A 20,502-nucleotide genomic window follows, 5' to 3' on the forward strand; every position below is an offset into this window, starting at 1 on the left:
CTAAGGAAAAGGGCGGCCTAGAACTTCCAGATCTTAAGCTCTATTGTTTGTCATTTGAAATGGCAAAATTAGTTAAACATTGGGAAGGTGAGAATGGGCAGGAATGGTTACATATTGAAAGGGATATATGTTTGCCGTGTGACCCTAAACACAAATTATCTCAAAAGATCGACACAACAAATCCAGTTCATGTTCATTCTTGTAAAGTTTGGTCAAAGGTACACAAACTGTTAAAGCTCCCACATCAGGTAGAGCAGTATGCATCTCTCTGGAATAATCCTGAGATATGTATTGGTAAAAAACCTGTGTTTTGGAGGCAGTGGCATTCACGTGGCATATGCGTCATTGGTGATTTGTACAAAGATGGACAATTCATGTCCTTCAATGAACTTACTCACACGTTTAATTTGGAAGGTAAAGCAAATTCTTGGAAATATCTACAGATGAGACATTGTGTTACCTCAAAATTTAAAAAGATTGTAGAAAATGATATATTGAATTATATCAAGATGTCACGTGAATGACACACTGCCTCTCAATTTTATAAGTTGCTAAGTTGTAATCTGAGTAGTGAATCGTCGAATATTAAACTTTTATGGCAGAAAGATTTGAGAAAAGAGTATACAAAAGAAGGATGGTTGGGGGTACTGTCAGAGAGTTGTAAATATGTGAAAGAGGCCAGAAGTAAATTTATTCAGTATAAGGTGCTACATAGATATTATCATACACCTACAAGGTTACATAGAATGAAAATAATGTCAAACAATAGGTGTTGGAAATGTAAGAAAGAAGTGGGCACATATTTGCATTGTTTTTGGGACTGCTCTCTGGTTTCACCATTTTGGATTAAAATCTTGGAGGCTCTGAGTGCATGGCTTGGCTCAGAGATCCCTCAGACTCCAGAACTGTGTTTACTGGGAGACCGATCTCAAATGCCAAACACCCCAAAAGGAGCTTTTGCAGTTGTGATGGTCGGTCTGGTGACAGCCTGCAGGATCATCTTAAGGCATTGGAAGACCACAAAGTGTCCAGAGCTAAATGAGTGGATTAAATCAATGACGGATACAGCTTCTTATGAAGTCATGCTCAACAACATGGAGGGGAGCAGGGACATGGAATGGGATAGCTTTTGGGACTCATTGAAAAGAACTGTGGCTTCAAGTAATGTATCTGGATGAAGTCAGATTTTCCCGGACAATTACCTTTCTTTCAACTACTGAAGGTTTTTAAATTGACACTGTAACATCCATATAATATATGACTGTACCCTGGGTATTGGGGGGGCGGGGGGTGGTGCACCAGCCTTTTTTGTTTTGTTTTGTATTTGTGTTTTATGTGAGATAATGTTCAGAAAAACAATAAAAAATTTGAATTACAAAAAAAAAAAAAGTGAGAGGGAGACAAAGACGAACAAACTAGCCGTCTCTGCAGGGAGGACAGAGTAGCTGCTAGACTACACTGTCCTCTTTCCAACATAAAGCCAAAATAAACTTCACTGTTATATTGAATGAACTCTCCTCTCCAGCAGAAAACCTGCAACCTCCACATCAGTTTTGAGGCCCCCTCCCTCATGAATTATGTCCACTCTACCTGGTAATGACAGTTACGCCAATGTAGACTCTCGTTTTTTCCCAGTTTTTTTTTTCTCGGTTATTCTGTTTGCCAGAAAATGACACTGTCCCTTAAATTTTATTTTTCAGTCAATCAAACATGGGTCAACATGGCAACAAGTTGGAATGCATTTCTTCAGCAGGAACAGAGACGCCTGTCAGAGACGATGGAAAGCAGGATGGAGCCAAATGAGGGAATTCCTTCCCCTTCATAATCATGCACTAATAATGTATGTGCATAAAATTCTAATAAAGCCCGTTGAAGTTTGTTATTGCAATGTGTCCAAATGTGAACTACTTTAAGGGTGTGTGAATGGTTTTGTCAGACACAGTGAACAGTTTGTCAGAGGTAAAACTCTGGCAGCAAAGTTAAACTCCAACACAAACCCCCCACAGGAGCGCTTTCTGTGAAGTGAGCGGAGATTTTAGGCCACCTCTTCCGTTAAAATGCGTCCACCTTGTGTGAACGCCGTCTAACTCAAGAACATCCCTCCTGCCTCTGAGGTCCTCCGCCCCCTCCTCTGCATAAGAATAGGAGGGCAGGGATCAAGTCAGGCTCATGAGACTGTGTACTCTGAGGCTCAGCAGCCAAAAGTGAAGAGGAGCGAGCAAGCAGAGGTTAAGTTGTGGAGCTCGTAACTGGGGCTTGTTATGTTGCCACGGTTTGCAGAGAGGACTACTTCTGTTGGAGATGAGCGGACTGCCGCTGGTGGAACCACGTCCCTTTGATTCGGGAATCTTTCTCATTCCTGAGACTAGCTCATTTTGATTTGATAGAAGCTTTTGGAGAGCCTCTGCCTCTGTTTGAGGTTAGGTAAGTACGGGCTTCAATAGCAGTAACTGGAGAAAACATCAGATAATTAATGTAGTGGCTGCATTAAAACTACAGTGTTTGTATTACAACTTTTATATAATTTTGTTATATTACAAAACAGCTTCTCTATGCTCTTCTTTTTATGAGGATTCCCTCAGGGTAATTTGTTCTGTAAATCAGAGTAAACTCTCTCAAATGATAAATAATAAAAAGCACAAAAGGATTAGACAAAAGAATTGGGAGCCTAAGTGATCACACGTTAAAATTTCCTTTCTCTCTAGAGTTTTTGTGTAACAAGGCAACTCCCATTGGAAACTGACAGAGAAAAAAAATATTCTAATAAAAAAAAAACAAGAGGAGATGCCCTACTTGGTGGAAAAAGTGGAAAGCTATGGATTTTCCTAACTTACTAGGGGTTATCCTAACAATGTTTGTAGTTTATTTTAAGATTTTCAGTAGCTAACTGGGGATTTTTTTCTCTATCATCTATCACTTAAAAAAAAAAATAGAAATAGAAATTTCAAAAGTGTCCATTGAACTAAGTTAGGGTTCTCTCTTTTTTAAAGTTGGTTCATAAAAGATATTAAAAAAACCATTAAAAATCATGTTATAAAAATGACATTATATGTACAAGTTGCTCTAAATAAAATAGGAGTTATTCAAATAGACTCAGTGGCAACATCTCAACAGAAAACAGAATTAAACAGACTATTGATTTTAACAAAATAAAAAAAATGTCATTAAAATCTATTAAATTATCATCATAAATACATATTACAAAGGTCTGGACTTTAATCATTGTCATTGAATAGCTCTTCTTATGACTTTCTACTTCGCAGATGCATTGTGAAAACATCAAAACTAGGACTCAAAAGTACATAGAATTATGTATCGAACACAAAATGGTGAAATAACTCAAAACATCTTGTATATTTTAGCTTTTTCCAAACATGAGCTCCAGGTTTTTGAGGTTGGAAGTCCTCCCTGTCATTAACTTAAATGTTTAGCTCCCGCATAGATTCTCTAATAAATTCAAGTCAGGATTCTGGCTCGGCCACTCCAAAACATCAATGTTACTTCCAGAAACCTGTTGGTAAAATTAAAAGATCTCATTGTACCTAAATCTGTCAGGGGTAAGTGTGTACTGGGCTGAACTTTTGGCAACAAACATTCCCTAAAACAAGTTTTGCATTTAGTGTGGAAGTGTTGGTAACATGGTGCAACAGCTGGAATCCTCGTAAAATATGGGGATGTGTGTACAGATTAAAAGTTCAGGTTACAAAATAAGCCATTTATTTTCTTATATCTGCCCAAATTATTTTTGCAGTCCACACAAAGAGACTAAATAGCTCAAGAGGCTAAATAAATCAATGAACCTTAGTGTTATTGTTTATTTTGAGCGAGCTGAACTCGGTACTCTATGTTTCACAATTGGAAAGAAATTCCAGACTTGCCTCAAAATGCTCTAACTCTCCCCAATGTTACAAAAATGCAGATTGGTGTTCCTTCTGACAGGCCTTGGAGATCCTCTTGGCGCCCGGCCGCACACCATTTTCTTCTTCTTCTGTGCTCCAGGAGCGCTGAGGAGGACCATCAGCGGGAGTGTTTCCTGGATAAAAGCCAACCTTTAAAACGGCAACATGACGTCTCACCTCTGCTTCCTCCTGCTGGCCGCTCACGTGCTCGCTGCGAGCGGCCAGCCCGAGCCCAAGAACCAAATCCCCCAGGCCCCTCTGTCCGTGACCCAGAGACTCGGGCTGGTCCAGAGGAGAGCGCAGGACCCGGCGAGGCCCAACATCACCATGCCCCGCCGGCGCCTGCCGCCCATGTGCACGGGCCCCACGGAAATCCGCGACACCTTCAAGTACATCAACACGGTGGTGTCCTGCCTGGTGTTCGTGGTCGGCATCATCGGCAACTCCACCCTCCTGAGGATCATCTACAAGAACAAGTGCATGCGGAACGGGCCGAACATTCTCATCGGCAGCCTGGCGCTCGGTGACCTGCTGCACATCATCATCGCCATCCCCATTAACGTCTACAAGGTAAGCCAGGTCATAGTGCTGTTCCGTCTTATGGACCAAATACATTTAATGACCGTCTATCTCACAGATAAAAATATTTGCTTCCTTCTGGACTTTAAACTCTTGAGCCACGCCCATTCCTCCCCATCTTCCCATAATCAAGCATTCACCGGGGAGACGAGGAGGGAGGGGTGGGGTCTCTGGTGCTTCTGAAATGTTATTACTCCTCTGGACTCTGAGCCTCTTCATATCCCCTCATGTCTCGCGGCATGTTATTATGTGTTGGGCTCATTTTGCGAGAGCCAGAGTGTCCGTATATTTGGGTAAGCGGGCAGGCGCGTTAAAACAGCTGGTGGTTGCAGCTACATACCGGAGCGGAGACGAGGACCAGACAGGGTGGTACAAAGAGATGCGGGGGTCACATATGATTTCAATTGATTTTCACTCACATTCCTGTCGTTCATCCAAGAAAAGCTTTTCATGGAGGGGCGGCAGGACGGGCGACAGGAGCTCATGAACTGCAGGAGCTCAAACACCTCTTTGGGTTACAAGGCCCGGGGTCAGACTGAGGCATGCAGGGCTCACTGTGTGTCTTTTAAAGACGGGGGGGTCATCATATTTTACCTGACCCAAATGTGAGTTCATGTTCATGCACTTCCTTTCCGCGCTGGATTCCTGTGGTGAGGGAGAAACATCGTGAAGAAATCCTTTTTTTTTTTCTCCTCACTCCCTGCCTCGGCTTAACTCGCTGTCCTTCTCTTTGTGTTGCAATCTGTCTGCAGCTCCTGGCAGAGGACTGGCCGTTTGGGGTGACTCTGTGCAAGGTCGTGCCGTTTGTCCAGAAAGCGTCCGTGGGGATTACTGTGTTGAGTCTGTGCGCCTTGAGTATTGACAGGTATGCAGCCCGAGACCCGCGCCTTTCCCAAACACACACTTCCTGTCCTGTTAGTTTCTTTCTCTCTTGTTTTCATTTTGGTAACTGGAAACTTCACCTTATGGAATACAGAGCTGCTTATTACTTTCACCCCTTTGAACCTTTTCTCATCTGGACACACATTTGGATTTTATGTAATAGACCAACAAAAAGTAGTGTACAATAGTGAAAGCAAACTAACTGCTTTTAGAAGTCACAATAGATGAATACCAGCAACAGTCTGCATGTTATCCAATCTCATTATAATCCCAGCTGTAGGACCACAGCAAACAGGTCAGAGATAAAGTTTAAAGCAGGGTTGATCCCTCATGTAAAATCTGAAAGAGTATGACACACCTGCAAACCTACCAAGACACGGCCGAATCCATCAAAAGACAGCTTTTATAGTGCACTCTACAAATAGTGACCATTATAGATGAGTACTAGGAGGGAAAATTATTTCCCATTTGGAGTTTGCCACAAGCCATGTAGATGAACCAGCAGAGATGTGGAAGAGAAGGCTTTGGTCAGATGAGACCAAAATTAAATGTTTAGCCTAAATGCAACATTTCTGGCAGCTAGCTAACATTGCACATCCCTCTGAACATAGTATTCCCACTGTAAAAGATGGTGGTGTCATGCCGTGGGGTTGTTTAAAAGGCAGTGTCGGAAGAATATGGAGAACAATCCTGGAAGACAACATCTGATCCTGATCCTGCAGAAGAGGGACCGGTGCAATGGGAGGGTCTGGATTACTGGATCGTCTGTTAGGACATTCCAGTCAAACTTCAGATCAAACTCCAATCGAAAAGATGTGGCAATATTTGAACATGTATGTTCAAAGATTCTCCCCATCGAGTCTGACCAAGCTCATAGTATTTGATAAAGAAGAATAGGTAAATATTTCAGTGTCTAGATGTGAAAAACTAGATTTAGTTGAGATAGACCCCAAAAGACTTGCTGCTGTAGCCGTTTTTTCCTTTGTGTTCATCTAGGACATAAAACTGTTTTATATCACACCAGAATATCTGGTTGTACCATGACAAAAGCGGAACAAGCTCAAGGAGAATAAATACTGGCAAGGCGCTGTACTGGAAGCAAACTGCATGCATTCATTTGTCGTATCCAGACTAAATACTAGATCACATCATGTATTTCCCCAAAGAATCAAACCATTTATTTGCCTAAATCTAATTTGTTTAAGGATCACATGCCGCCGTGTTTTCCAGGTATCGTGCCGTGGCCTCCTGGAGTCGAATCAAAGGCATCGGCGTTCCGAAGTGGATGGCCATCGAGATTGTTCTCATCTGGTTGTTATCCATCATCTTTGCCGTGCCAGAGGCAATAGCCTTCGACATGATCACCATGGACTACAAAGGAGAAGAACTGAGGATCTGTCTGCTGCACCCCATGCAGAAAACGGAGTTTATGAGGGTGAGCTGCGACATGCCGACCCTCCGAAGCCTTTTTTGGTCTGAAAGAGAAAACGGCGTGTTGACTCAGCTGTGCACACTGCAAACATGCAAATGTGCAAAGAATACGCAGGGAGACCAAGGTGCAGATGTGCATGCTGTGTGCAAATATGAAAGCTTTCTTAACACAGCCACACACACACACTTGGAGTGCCAGCGTGACACCTAGACAGGGGTTAGAAAGAGTTCATAGATAATAAAATATACATCACAGAGGGGTTGATTGCTTCTTTTTAGTTTGCAGAGGTTATTGCGTGTATATATATATATATATATATATATATATATATATATATATATATATATATATATATATATAGATAGATAGATAGATAGATAGATAGATAGATAGATAGATAGATAGATAGATAGATAGATAGATAGATAGATCCCTTTCTTCCATAAACGTTAAAATGGAACAACTTTACCTCCACAAAGTACTCCTGATAAATCAGTATTTAATAAAACATCCTGAGCAACTGGAGTCACACCCCTGAGTTTCCCCACCTCAGCGGCTACACTAAATCTGCTTCTTACATACTTTATCTTCAGCTCAGAGCTCTCCTACACAGATGTTTGAGCATAATCCAGTTTTGTTCCTCTGTTCTATTGTGCAGTTTTATAAATCAGCAAAGGACTGGTGGTTGTTCAGTGCATATTTCTGCCTGCCGTTGGCCTGCACGGCCATTTTCTACACCCTGATGACCTGCGAGATGCTAAGGAAGAAGAACGGCGTGCAGATCGCCCTCAGCGACCATATTAAGCAGGTCAGATAAGAGCAATGCCAGTTTCAAATATTAGCTGAAGACTGAGTAAGATCTTATGAAAGCCATTAGTACTAAATTAAATGGAAGCCTTAAAAAGCTCCAGCATCTTTCTTTTTAAGTAAGATCCTCAGATCGGCCAATTTCTATACAAGAACCTTTTTTGTGAGCACTTTGATGAGTAAACTCAGATTTTACGTAAAATAATGTTTTAAGCTATGTAAAGCTCCACAGAGGCACAGTTATGTCCACGCCTAACCGTGATTGATGTGTGTTTTTGTAATCAGCGGCGGGAGGTGGCCAAGACGGTGTTTTGCCTGGTCCTGGTGTTCGCTCTGTGCTGGCTTCCTCTCCACCTCAGCCGCATCCTGAAGCTCACCATCTACGACGAGAAGGACCCTAACCGCTGCGAGCTGCTCAGGTAGGGGGGAAAAAAAAGGAAAGCAGTGTAGCTCCTCTCCGAAAACACATTATAACGGTTTAAAATAAAAAAATCTGTGCAGTTTCTTTTTGGTGTTGGACTACATCGGCATCAACATGGCCTCCATCAACTCCTGCATTAACCCCATCGCCCTCTACATGGTCAGCAAGCGCTTCAAGAACTGCTTCAGGGTAAGGCCTGTCTCCCTTAACTGAGCAGCTTATACATTTTCTTGTCTTGTTTTAGATAATATCATGGAAACCAATTTCATAGCAGTGCATTTAATATCCACTTCGGATTGTGGGATTTTACTTGTAATGGACGAACACAGTGCGGCAATTTGTAGAAAAACACCATTCCCTCCGATTACAGCTGGACACCCTTGGAGTGAGTCTCTACCAGCTTTGCCCATATTAAATAGCTCAAGCTCAGTCAGGAACCTTCCAGTCTGGTAACAGATTGACGGCTTGTACTGAGCACATTGACGCATAAATATTATTTAATCTAAGCTATTCCATTGTGGCTCCGGCTGTACGTTCAGGATCATGGAAGGTGACCTTCTGCTGTGTTCCTTGGTCTTCAATAGCCAACCTCTGAGGCCTTCCCAGAACAGCTGGATTTATAATGAGATTCATTCACACGCAGGTTTACTTGGGGCTTACTGAACGCATATTTGGCTGTGCTAGATTTTATTTAAAAGGAATCAAGTAAAGGAGGCTGAATAGAGAAGCCTGCCACTTTACAATTTACACCTGTTTTGTTTTGGTCTGTTGCATAAAATCCCAATGAAATACATTGAAGTTTGTGGTTCTAATGCCACAAAATATCAACGAGTTATTTTTTTGGTTTGTTTTATGAAAATGCTGAAAATCTGATATTCTTCTTCTTCTGTTCCAGTCCTGTCTTTGCTGCTGGTGCTTACCCGCCGAAATGCTGTTGGATGACAAGCAGTCGTGTATGAAGCTCAAAGTCAGTGACCGAGCCTCCGAACAGAGCCACTCCCGCATCACCAACAAGTCCAGCACGGCCTGAAAAGGCACACCTGGAGGTGGGACAAGAGACGGTACAAGGACCTAAAGAGAGAAAGAGAGGGAAAAGAAAGAAAGAAAGAAAAACAACTAATTTGATGTACGACTCAGAGAACGAGGCCCCATTCGAAGATGTCATATAAGTGGTCACAGATGTGCCTTTTGGAAATCAGCCTACATAGAAAGCGTACTCATACACACCTTCTTTATCCAAAGCAAGATGGGAGCATCAGCGGAGTTCAGAAACCGCAGTCCGGATTATTAGTTCAGCACTAGAACCATGTAAATGTGAACAAATCTTTGAGAAAAAGAGAGGATAAAGTCGAGGAGGGTTGCTGAAAAAGGGTCAGTGAGCTGAAACAGCCAGTCAGACCCGCACTCTGGACGCAGGTTGTTACTTTGACACAACGGATCTCTCATTGGACGATTGTATGAATGTAGCTGACACACCATCCTGAAAGCCTCTAAGGCTGCTCTTGTTCATGTAATGTATATTCAGTTAAAGGAGTGTATGTGTCAATCATCTTACATGCTTTGAATACCAGCCACTAGGCGTGGAACGGGATCACAGCATGAGATCCTGCGATATTGAAATACCACAACGTTTGTCTTCAAGGTCACGTCCGCCTTGCTCAGCGCCATCAAGCTGCCGATTGTATCTGATTTTGTCTGGTGACACAAGGAGAAGCAATTCCTGTGAGGTTTAGATTGGAAGCTGAGAGCTTTCATGGTGACTCCCTGTTTTTATTTAGCTCTATTATTATGAAATAAGGAAGGAAGTAGTTCTTGAGTTGTGTTCACAGAGTCGATTAAAATAGTGTGGCTCAGCCTGGCTAGCAACATTAGGTCAGGTCGGGGCCGAAGAGCCCTATGTCACTTTTAAAGGCTTCATGTGACAGCATTGTAAATAGTAAACAATGGAATGACAAAAATAGAGACCCCCCCCCCTCCCCCCCGCCCCCAAAAAAATATATATATATCGTCTGATGACTAGGATTGTGCTGTTTTCTGCCTGATCAGCCCAAATCCACTGACTGGCTGGTCAAATCTGAACGATCGAATCTTTGCTGACAGTGGCACTCTTTGGTGTAGATGTTAAGGAGTCAAGAAGACTGACATCTGTTTTTGTTTTGTTTTTTCAGTATGGGTGGGATCTTTAAAAGTGAAGGAAAATGGACCATGTATTCATACAACATGTCAAGACTTATCTGTGGTTCTTTCAAGCAACGACAGAGAGAGAGAGAGCAAGACTTTAAGCAGATACCAGGAAGGCTGAACACATTGCAGTAAAGTTGCTCTGTCCTTCTCGTTGGACCTTTCAATGTTTGTCATGAGACATTCTGGGTTTAGAAATAATGCTCGCACTCTTTTGTGAATCTCAGAGTTAAGGTAATGAACTCAGTCTAATGATTAATGTTAGCTACACTAGTAGCTAATTTGAAAAATGCTAATCTCTGTTATTATTTTGGATTTGATTTACAGTAGCGGTGAAACTCCTCTCTCAGGCACACAGTGAGACATCACCTCAGCCCATCTTAGGAATAAATTACCTCCACTCACAAAAGGAGTGATAGAAAGAAATGGAAAGCTGTTCTCATATAATTTTATATTGTAAGAGAAACTAAAATTGATCAGAGTGTGGCCGAACCCAGGACCTCTACAGTGTCTGCTTCAGAGCTGCCAATCGGTGCTAGACTAAAGGGCTTTTCCACAGATCTAAATCTAACATACTGGTTTGAGAGGTCAAACCTGAGCTGGATCATTCTGCCCTGAACAGAGGTTCTTTAAAACTTTAGGACCACCAAACGTAAACATTGCACATACCATGCTGTATGATGGACAAGTCAAACTAGACTGAATTATTTCACAAAGGTTTCCAGATTGTGTGTTTCTGAAAAGCTCTGAGACCAAACGGATCGCTGGAGTCCAGATGTGGATAATTATATGAAAAGTCGCCACACTTCAGAATCAAAAAGTGCTGGAAAGAGATCAGTCGCACCTCTGGCTTGTGGGTTGTTCAATGTGAAAAGAATTGGACATATTTACCCACACCTATATCCCTAACTCTGTGAATCAAAAAACTGAGCTTTTATTAGTTTGCCCATAAGTTTGAAAAAAATATAAATCTAGAAACTGGATGTGGTTTGTAGCTTTATTATATTGCAAAAGATTTTTTCTTCCTCATTCTTCCTCATTTTCAAACCGAAAACGTTACTTGTTTTAATGATTGCTGCTTTGAATGCTGTGCTGTGACTGAAGGAGTTTTGCTATCACTTTATTACCTTTATCTACTTGGTTTGTGACCATAACGACAAATAAGTTGTTCATAACTTGGAGCCACTCACCGCCTTCTGAAAAGCTGAAACATTACAAGGATTGTGACCCCAAGATGCTAAATCTAATTTCTCTTCCAGACACATACGATGTTTTTGAATGTAGAAAATTTCCGCCCCCCCCCCAAAAAAAAACTCATCTCCTTCTCATGGACACAACATCTTATATTTTTTGGTCTCATACCCTGAATGTATCACCACGCCCCTAATTACCACATTATCGCTTTAAACATGTCTGTTTTCTCTCTAGTTCCTAAACTATTGCTGTCGTGTTATCCTGTATGGTAAATGGGCTCCTCATGCAGTTTTTATTGCTCCATGGCTGACCTCGCGTCCTATTATCTTAATCTGACTCATTACCTTAGCTGTTATCCAGTGACGTACAGTTTTCCCTCCAACACGGACAATAAAAAAAACGCTGTTGTGAAAAAAAAAAAAAGAGTGTGTTGACTTTTGTAGCCAATATGTGATGAGATGGATGGTTTATTATCGCCGACAGCACAACACAGTGGAAGTTACATTTGTCTGTCACACTGTCCCTGACTCTGTGTGTGTGTGTGTGTGTGTGTGTGTGTGTGTGTGTGTGTGTGTGTGTGTGTGTGTGTGTGTGTGTTAATGGCTGAGGTTTTGTGCTTGTTAGCTCCACTAAAGTGTGACAGCAGGCGGCATCATGTGATGGTGGACGCCAACACAGAACATTACTGTGATCTTTCTACTTTTTTTCAACCCCACTTTTCATCTCCAAGCTCACACGCACACACACACACACACACACACACACACACACACACACACACACACACACACACAGAGTGAGCTCTGACCTGGAATCTCGCTCCGAGCTAACCAGTGTCACGCATGTCACATTAGCTGTCAAAGAAGCTCTCTGTCCTGTGATCTCTCACCACCCCTCATCTTATTTCTTCATCCACCCTCCTCGCTTTCACTCGGCCTCCTCCTTCTTCTTTTCTTTTTTTCTGTCTGCTTTTCTCTCCCCGTTTTCTTTGTCGCTGCATTCCTGCCTCGGCCCCTCCCCGTAACCCCCCTCTCTCTCTTTCTCTCTCAGCTGCTGTTCTTCCAGCAGGCCTTCAATCACTACGCTGTGGTACCGCATTAAATCAAACCCGCCGGTGCTCTAAGCAGGTCTAATTGGACCAAATCACATTCAGTACATTCCTCTCTGAATTTTTCTGCTCCATGCAGAGGCTGAATTAATGTATCTGGCTCTGGTTACTGTGGGCTCTCTAAATATTTGATGGATCTTCCTCAAGAAATAAATAAAAATCTGGCACAAGAGAGTATCGCCCAGGTAGATGTCTGTTTGGCAGACATCCTAGCCGTGAAGTTGAAATACTCGAATTTCGTGGGGTCGGACAACACCTTCGTGTCTGTCATTTAATTTAGTTTCGGGTCTATGAAAATCTCTGAGGTTTGTTAGAGAACGTTAGCGAACAAACGGCATAATGAAGACCCAGGAGCACAGCAGAAGGGCGGGGCGGAAGATATGGAGACGTTTAAAGCAGAGTTGGGTTATAAAACAATATTCAGAACTTAAAAATATACCACAGAGCTCTGTTCAATCCATTGTCTGAAAATGGAAAGAGAGTGGCATGAACCTACCAAGGTGCTTGACGGTTCACGCAGAGTCAAAATAGCTGAATTTCTGTCTCCCCAGACCATAACAAATGTTCTGGAAGGCGTTTGGTTTGCCCATGTGGGCAGCTTTTAAGTTCCTCGGAGCTGGAAGCAGGGGCTTTTCTCATTGTGGGCGGTAACCTGACAAAGTTTGGAAAAGTTATGTTACACACTGTCAGCGGTAAGAACAGTTTTATTTTGCTAGTAGCATTTTATCGATTCAGTTAAGCAAACTTGAGCTGGGGAGATAAAACTTATTTTTTTGGTAAGTATGTTGATTTACTTTCAGACACAAGGCATCAAAGCAAATTCATTCTCCACTTCCAAAAAAAACAACAAAAACAAAAATCCCAAAGTACTAAAAGGAAGGGGACTTAAGCTGGTTTCATTACTCCATCACATTATATCCATTTTTACATAATCTTTAGTTATTTATTCCACTCTTGAGCAGGAAAAAAAACTCTGGAGATTAGTCAAATTGCAACATTTGCTTTTAGAAGCTGTTCCTGTGACTCCACTGGTTTGTTCGCAGGGAAACGGGCCATCTATGAGGGACAGAACGTACGCAGCAAGTTTCGAAATCAGCCCTTCAGAGTTTTTAAACCAAATATGTCTGTGGGTACTCCATGTACTAGGAGCTTCCCAAAGGAATGTTTGTCTATATTAGCATTGCAAATCACAAAACTGAACTAACAACAAACTAGATGGTGTTGAACAAGTGACAATAACGTAACTGCTGCAGCGTATGTGGGCCTCGACTTGAGATCACCATTCTGTATATGGCTTATTTCCTACTTTCTTCATCATTATCGCAGGTTTTTGGGCTGTACTTGCCCTTTTTCTGCTACAGAAAGGTTTTCTAAACTCAAACTGGAAAGCCACCAATATAAATTTCCAGTCAGAGGTTTAATTGTATTTAATGTGGTCTTACCTTGGACTTTTAATTATGTTTTTTTTTTTTTTTTTAATCTTATTTCAGAGGCACTGAAAATACAACACATAACATCCACGAACTTCCGAACTCATTTTTGGGTCCTGAAGTTCAGATTTATTCTGGATTTTCCCCAATCCAGACTTTATTAACATTACACATACAGGTTCATACACTCCAATTAATATCCTTTATCACAAATCGTACCTCAGCCTTATCCTTTGGGTAGCCTTCTGCAATGCACCAGTTTCACTGGCAGAGCGACAGAGCCTTGGCATGATGCTACTGACACCATGCTTAACGGTTGGTGAAGTGTTCATGTGGCTACGTGCAAATTTAAGTTCAGCTTGAAAGTGTTGACTTTAGAGCCAATACTTCTCACTCGGTCGGCTCCCTCTCAGTCTATGCTGATGATACTGGGGATACTGCCTTGGAGGAACCTAGTGTTGTGGCGTTCATGAACGATCCCATTCTTTGTTTTTTCTACGTTATTTGATTTTGACGCCCTGCACTGGCTGCCTTTTTCAATTCAATTTAAAATGATATATTTATTACTTAGACGACTAAACACGGAAGGGAGGCTACAGGCTACAACTAGCACTGAAATGCTATCGATGAACACATTTGCACTAAAGAACATGGGTATTTCATATTTATATTTTGACATTTTATATTTTATTTAAGAAATATATACACATCAAACTGCAATAGACTGGCGACCTGTCCTGGGTGTACCCTGCCTCTCGCCCATTGACAGCTGGAGATAGTTAGAGGATGGATGGATGAATGGATGAATGGATGGATGGATGGATGGATGGATGGATGGATGGATGGATGGATGGATGGATGGATGGATGGATGGATGGATGGATGGATGGATGGATATACATCAAGATTTTTGTTTTGTCTGAACATACAGTGGTTTTATTTTGCACCTTTAATTTTTTTATTTTTTTTTTACTTCAGCGTTTTTTGTGAATTTCACCCACATAAGCCAGGATTCCCAAATATACTGTACTATACTATATTGGGGCTCAAATGGCTTGTTCTTCAAAATATGTCTACGCTTTCAAAATGGATGATTTGAAAGGCTCTTTGAAGAGGACGAATCATGAAGACTTGTTCCTCTTTGAAGAGCCACGCGTACTGTCGTGCTGTTCTTTCCAGGTTTTCGTTTTCATTGCACTTCATTGAAAACACTAAATACAGTGGGCGAGCTGAACTGCTCACTCCATGCCCCTAAAAGCAATTGCAAGAAAAAGAGCTGTAAATTTAGGATGAAAGGCAAACTGTCATGCTCTGTCTCTGAGGGCTTTTGCTCAAAGGATGTCGAGAGGACCTTTGTAAACACGTCAGAGAGGCAACTATGAAAGAAATATCCCCCAGACCCTGCAATAAAACACGCCTTTTCAAAGAACTCATGGGTTTGCCGGAGACTGTAGACCTCCAGCTTGTTCAGAACGGCTCAGCAGAAAAAGAGACGTCTTACGCAAACATTTCTGCATCCAATACACACAGACAGTTGGAAACACCGGAGAAGACAGTTTGTCCTCTCCTTGGGCGGGTCTTGACGTTCACAGTGGAAGTCAAGCCAACCTCTTTTCTTCTTTCTCCAAACTTTCCTTTCGATCCAATTTTTTTTTTTGCTGTTGTTGGTTTTTTTTTTGCATTTTTGTGCTTAACAGCAGGCTGTGCCAGTACACTGCACTCATAAACAGTTATCTGCATTTTAAAATAATAGACATCACTGCCCAAATGCTCAAGAGGTGACACTGCTTATAGCACTAACACTTCATAAGCAGGTTACAAGCAGGCACAGCGCTTGATGCTTGAGTTTAAGAGCTAAAGTTTCAGAATATCTGCTGTGGATTGATAACAGAAGGAGGAGAGGCTTCAGAGTGGCACAGCATCTGCTAACATTTGGAAAGAACAAAGGAAAGTATGCTCTTTTTTTATTAGACTGAAAGTGTGTGTGTGTGTGTGTGTTGTTTAGATGGAGCCATGGAAATAACTTGAAGGGAAAAACCTTATGAGAACACGCGCACAAAAAGGTGCGAGGTTGTTGTTGGGCGTGCACAGGAACCAGCTTTTTTCTTCCATCTGATGTGTTGTTTATGATCACACACCACTGATCTTCACACTTCAAGAGATGCTTGATAAACGACAGAAAGATGCAGCTAATCTCATTCACTTCCACAGATGCACACCTCTCTCTCTCTCTCTCTCTCTCTCTCTCTCTCTCTCTCTCTCACACACACACACACACACACATGCAGCAGCGGCAGAAGGTGAACAGACGCAGCCAGCAGGAGGAATTCATCAGCTTGACGTTGCATGGACTCTGGAGTATTTCCTCCATCTATCTCCTCTTCAGATCTACACCAGGGGACGGGGAAATTTTGTGTCTCCGTCCCTCCCCGCTAACACGCTCGGCTTTTTATTGCTTGTCTGAACAACAAGATGACAAATCCGTAGGCGCAGGACTACAAGATAAAGAGTCATTTAGAGGCCAGGAGCACGCATATGGAGAGCATGTGCGTTTTAAAGAAAATCTCGCAAAAAACAAGTGTGACAGTTCTCAGTGAAACCTTTAACCACGTCTATTCCGAAAGAGTTTTTGCAAATAAGCAGTCTGCAACCCAATTACAGCTCGTTAAAAATTAAGTCCTTTTTTTTGCATTTTAACATTTTACCACTTGAAAGCTACAAACTTAAACGTAGTTTATTGAGAGTCAGCACATCAGAACGAGGTGCATAATACTCAACTGGAAGGAAAATGATACTTTAGTTTGCTTTTTCTAACAAAAATGTTTGAAATATGAGAAATAGCACATCAGTAACAGACAAAAAGACAATCTCATACAATGAAACTGCTTGATGGATTCAAAAGGTAGTTTAATTATCCATCCATCCATTTGCTATACACATTTTCTTTGGAGTGTGGTTGGAAGCTAGAGTACCCAGGGGCAACCCAGCATGCACACGGAGAACCTGTAAACCATGCAGAAGGGCCCTGGCCAGAAAGTCAAACCAGAACCTTTTTGCTGCAGCTGTTCTAGCAACTGCACCACTGTGCAGCCTTCTTTAATCATGTTCTCTATTTTATTCGTGGTGTAAACTCTTCCGTTTGTAGATGAGAAAATCTGCATAAATCAAGTCGTGATACCGTGTGAGTAAATCCAATCAGGACGTCAAAATCTGATATCGCTGCCTTGTGTAAAAGCGTAGTGATAGTCGCAGTGCATGTTTACTTGCCTTTTCAAGCCTTTAACACAATGTGCTATACAGCCTTGTTTAGTGAGCATATTGCTGTGGGGGCTGAAGGTATGAAATGCACACTTAGGTTTGATAATTATAAGTTGGAAATGGAACATGGCTATTAAGTTGAGTTTGATAGCAATAATAATCATCTTCATCTGCCACTGTGCGGCGCCCGGGGAGCATTCTGGAGGCGTAAGGACCTTGCTCAGGGACCCAGAGTGGGAGTCTGTAGGATTCAAACAGGGAAACTTATGAGCTCTCCAGGATACAAGCGCCCTGTTCTAACCACTAGGCCCCAATTAATAAATATAACCTACTGCTGCAGCCAGGAATCAAACCCAGGTTGCCCACCTTGAAGTCTTGGACTTATATCTTTACACCACCAGTGCTCATGATGTCAATCTCAGTTCCAAGTTTCCACTTTAGAGGGAAATGAAACACAGAATGAGTAGCCAGTGGGTTCAAAGTTACCAAACAACGAACATTTCTACTGAGGAAGACAAAAGCTGGTGCCAGCACCACCAGTGGTACTCGTACCGCAGTCTGAGACGCATGGGCTTAGTTCAACACATGGTCTGGAGCTAAAATGGCCTAGTCAAAGTCCTGACCTGCATTCTGCTGTGAGACTCGTTGCACACACACTCTGTCTAATTTGACTGAGCTATTATGCAAAAAAGAATGGATCAAAATTTCAGATTTTATATGAGCAAAGCTGGTAGAGACAAGATCCCCAAACACTGGCAGCTGTAGCTTCAGCGTGTCGACTCCAGCAGGCCGAATCCTCATCATTGGCCTGTCAAGGGATTAGATATATTGATGATGCAAACAAGACAGTCGCCTATGAGTTATAAATCTCATCTCCTCCACCACAGGACAGAAAACAGAGGGTCCTCACGCGGAAAGACAATTCACCAAAGAAGACATCTGAGTTTGTTCTGCAGAAGGATGAGGAGCATTTTCTTCCATTTTTGGTACAGGAGATATAGAACATTCCTATTTCTTCCCTTTTCTGCATCTAACAGACATTTCAGCTTCGCAGTGTGTCTGCAAAACGGATCTTCAGTTTAGCGGCATTCTTTCATGTTTCTTGATATTTATTGAAAATATAAAACATTTTCTCAGACTACGAGGCGATCCTTCCCAAGTTATGTTTTCTGTGATTTGGTGAGAGAGGAGCAAATGCAAACTGGTGTTGCAATTATCCAACCCTGCTTTATGGGGAACATCATGGGAGGAAACCTTATTATTGGGCCAAACCAGCACATTCTTGAATCTGCTGCTGCTGCTGCAGACGCCGGATTTATTCGAACTCATCAGCTGGAGTCCAAACGGAGCGACTGAGAGGTGTAAATAAAAAAACACCATGTGAAACGTTTTAACACCACTTTTGGCAAAAATTATAACGTGAAACCTAGTGTTGGAATGAATTATCTCTTTAAATTCAAGATGTTGCCAAACACACCCAGGATGTAAAGAGCTCTGCAGACAGACCTGTTCTGTCTGCAGAGCTCTTTGTGGTGTATAAAAGAGTTAATGATAAATCAATTCATAACTTTTTTTCCCATATATTGTGACATTTATCTTGCTCCATTCAACTGAAACACAAACAAATCTGTCAATGATTGGAGAAAATGTTACAAAGCTGGAGTTTTTTTAAACAGGCAGGTTGTGTAACTCTTACACCGATATGAAATGTTCCTTTTAGTGAGGTACAGCGTTAGTTTTGTGAAATATAAACCTTTTGGTGTTGTGGCAAAATGCTGAAGCTAGAATTTCTCAGCCTATAACATGGTCTTCCAGCAGTTTTGTGAAGATTTTATCCAGGCCTTGTAGCTTGCATCCCTACTTCTCAGTCCAGTTACACGGAGAAAAGGGCAGACCGTGGTCTAAGGTAGAGGTGCTAATCAGAAATTCCTAAAATAACAAAAAGTTTGTTATTCAATAACATTTGAATATGGAACACGTTCTGATAAGATTTATTCCTCTCTAAGTACATCACACATCAAAAAGCAGATATGTGCATAGGAGTGTGTGGACTTTTTATTAGGGGTGTGAATCACCAGCATTATCACAATGCGGTGTTATATCAATTTGTTTGGATAACAATCCAAACTTATTGATGATATTTGACAATATCACAAAGTCTGTTACAATTGCCGATTGATATGATGCAATACCCACATAACACTATTATTGACATTCATGTCAACTCACAAAAAATCCCAGATATGATTTGACTATTTTATTTCTAAGTGCTTATAGGAATCAGTTGGCCCAAAAACGTCTTTCTTCTTTAATCTTAAAATAATAATAACAGATCACCTGTTTATTATAGTCCCATGCCTGAATAAAATTAAAGGCATATCTTAAAAATTAAGATATGGATCAACGTTTTAATTTTGCATCGATGTAATCGGATCGTTAATCATTTAATCGATACATTGATGTGGAACGATATATTGTTACAGCCCTAAAGTCCACTATATGTCTGTTTTATTGTAACCAGCAGCGCCGCCCACCATCACGGTCAGATTTTATGCACAGCATCATTCGTGAAAACAGAGGGAACGTTTCCTGGATATGTTGCTTGAACACCTGAGACACTGAACCCTCTGCTCTGTCATGGCATCCATCCCTCTACTTTTTCAGAAGTTTATTATCTAACACTGACAGCTTCATATCTGTTTGTACAATCAGCCTGAAACTGAACGTACTACTTTGTCATATGATCCCCATGAAAACCTTCATTAACTGCTGGAATCAGTACATGTACGTATGTGTGTCCAGTGATGATGATGCTGGGAAATAATCAGGATCTTTGGGTTTACTGTTGTTGTTATTTTAGGAATCCTTGATCTCTGCGCATGAAAAATTTTTTTATCTAATTTATTCCAAACATGAAGTTAGTTTAGTAAGAATATTTTGAGATTTTTTATTTATTTATTTTACTGTATTCAGGGAAATATTTAAATTTTAGTTACTTCTGGCGGCGCCCCCCGAGGCAGCGGTTGTAAGTACAGCTCTTAAATCACTGCTGTACCTTATACTGTAATTTAATTTTTACTGGAATATACAAGCTGTATGCAACGAAATTTCATTCTGTACGCACTCTGTGCATACAAAATGACAAATAAAGTTATCTAAGTCTAAGTCTAAAATTTTGTGTCAGTACTACAACTGTTCTAATGATCAACATCTAGCAGCATGGAAACAGATCATAACGAAAAATCACATAATTCTTTGAGAAGTATTCTTCTGAGAAATAGGTATTTTGGGCAAATATGTGATCATTTTAA

The 20,502-nt window shown here is 41.4% G+C and overlaps 1 protein-coding gene across 3 annotated transcripts; it reads left to right on the top strand.

Moving 5' to 3' along the window:
- The first annotated feature begins 2,180 nt into the window (after positions 1-2,180).
- Positions 2,181-11,807, top strand: ednrba (endothelin receptor Ba). Of its 3 annotated transcripts, none has more exons than XM_036137734.1 (8): positions 2,181-2,424; positions 3,920-4,469; positions 5,231-5,343; positions 6,591-6,795; positions 7,451-7,600; positions 7,885-8,018; positions 8,101-8,209; positions 8,916-11,807. In XM_036137734.1, the coding sequence occupies exons 2-8, from the start codon at positions 4,065-4,067 to the stop codon at positions 9,048-9,050; spliced, it is 1,251 nt and encodes a 416-aa protein (XP_035993627.1). In that variant the 5' UTR covers positions 2,181-2,424; positions 3,920-4,064; the 3' UTR covers positions 9,051-11,807.
- Positions 11,808-20,502: the final 8,695 nt, after the last annotated feature.

This window comes from Fundulus heteroclitus, chromosome 6 (assembly GCF_011125445.2).
Source record: "Fundulus heteroclitus isolate FHET01 chromosome 6, MU-UCD_Fhet_4.1, whole genome shotgun sequence".
NCBI lineage: Eukaryota > Metazoa > Chordata > Actinopteri > Cyprinodontiformes > Fundulidae > Fundulus > Fundulus heteroclitus.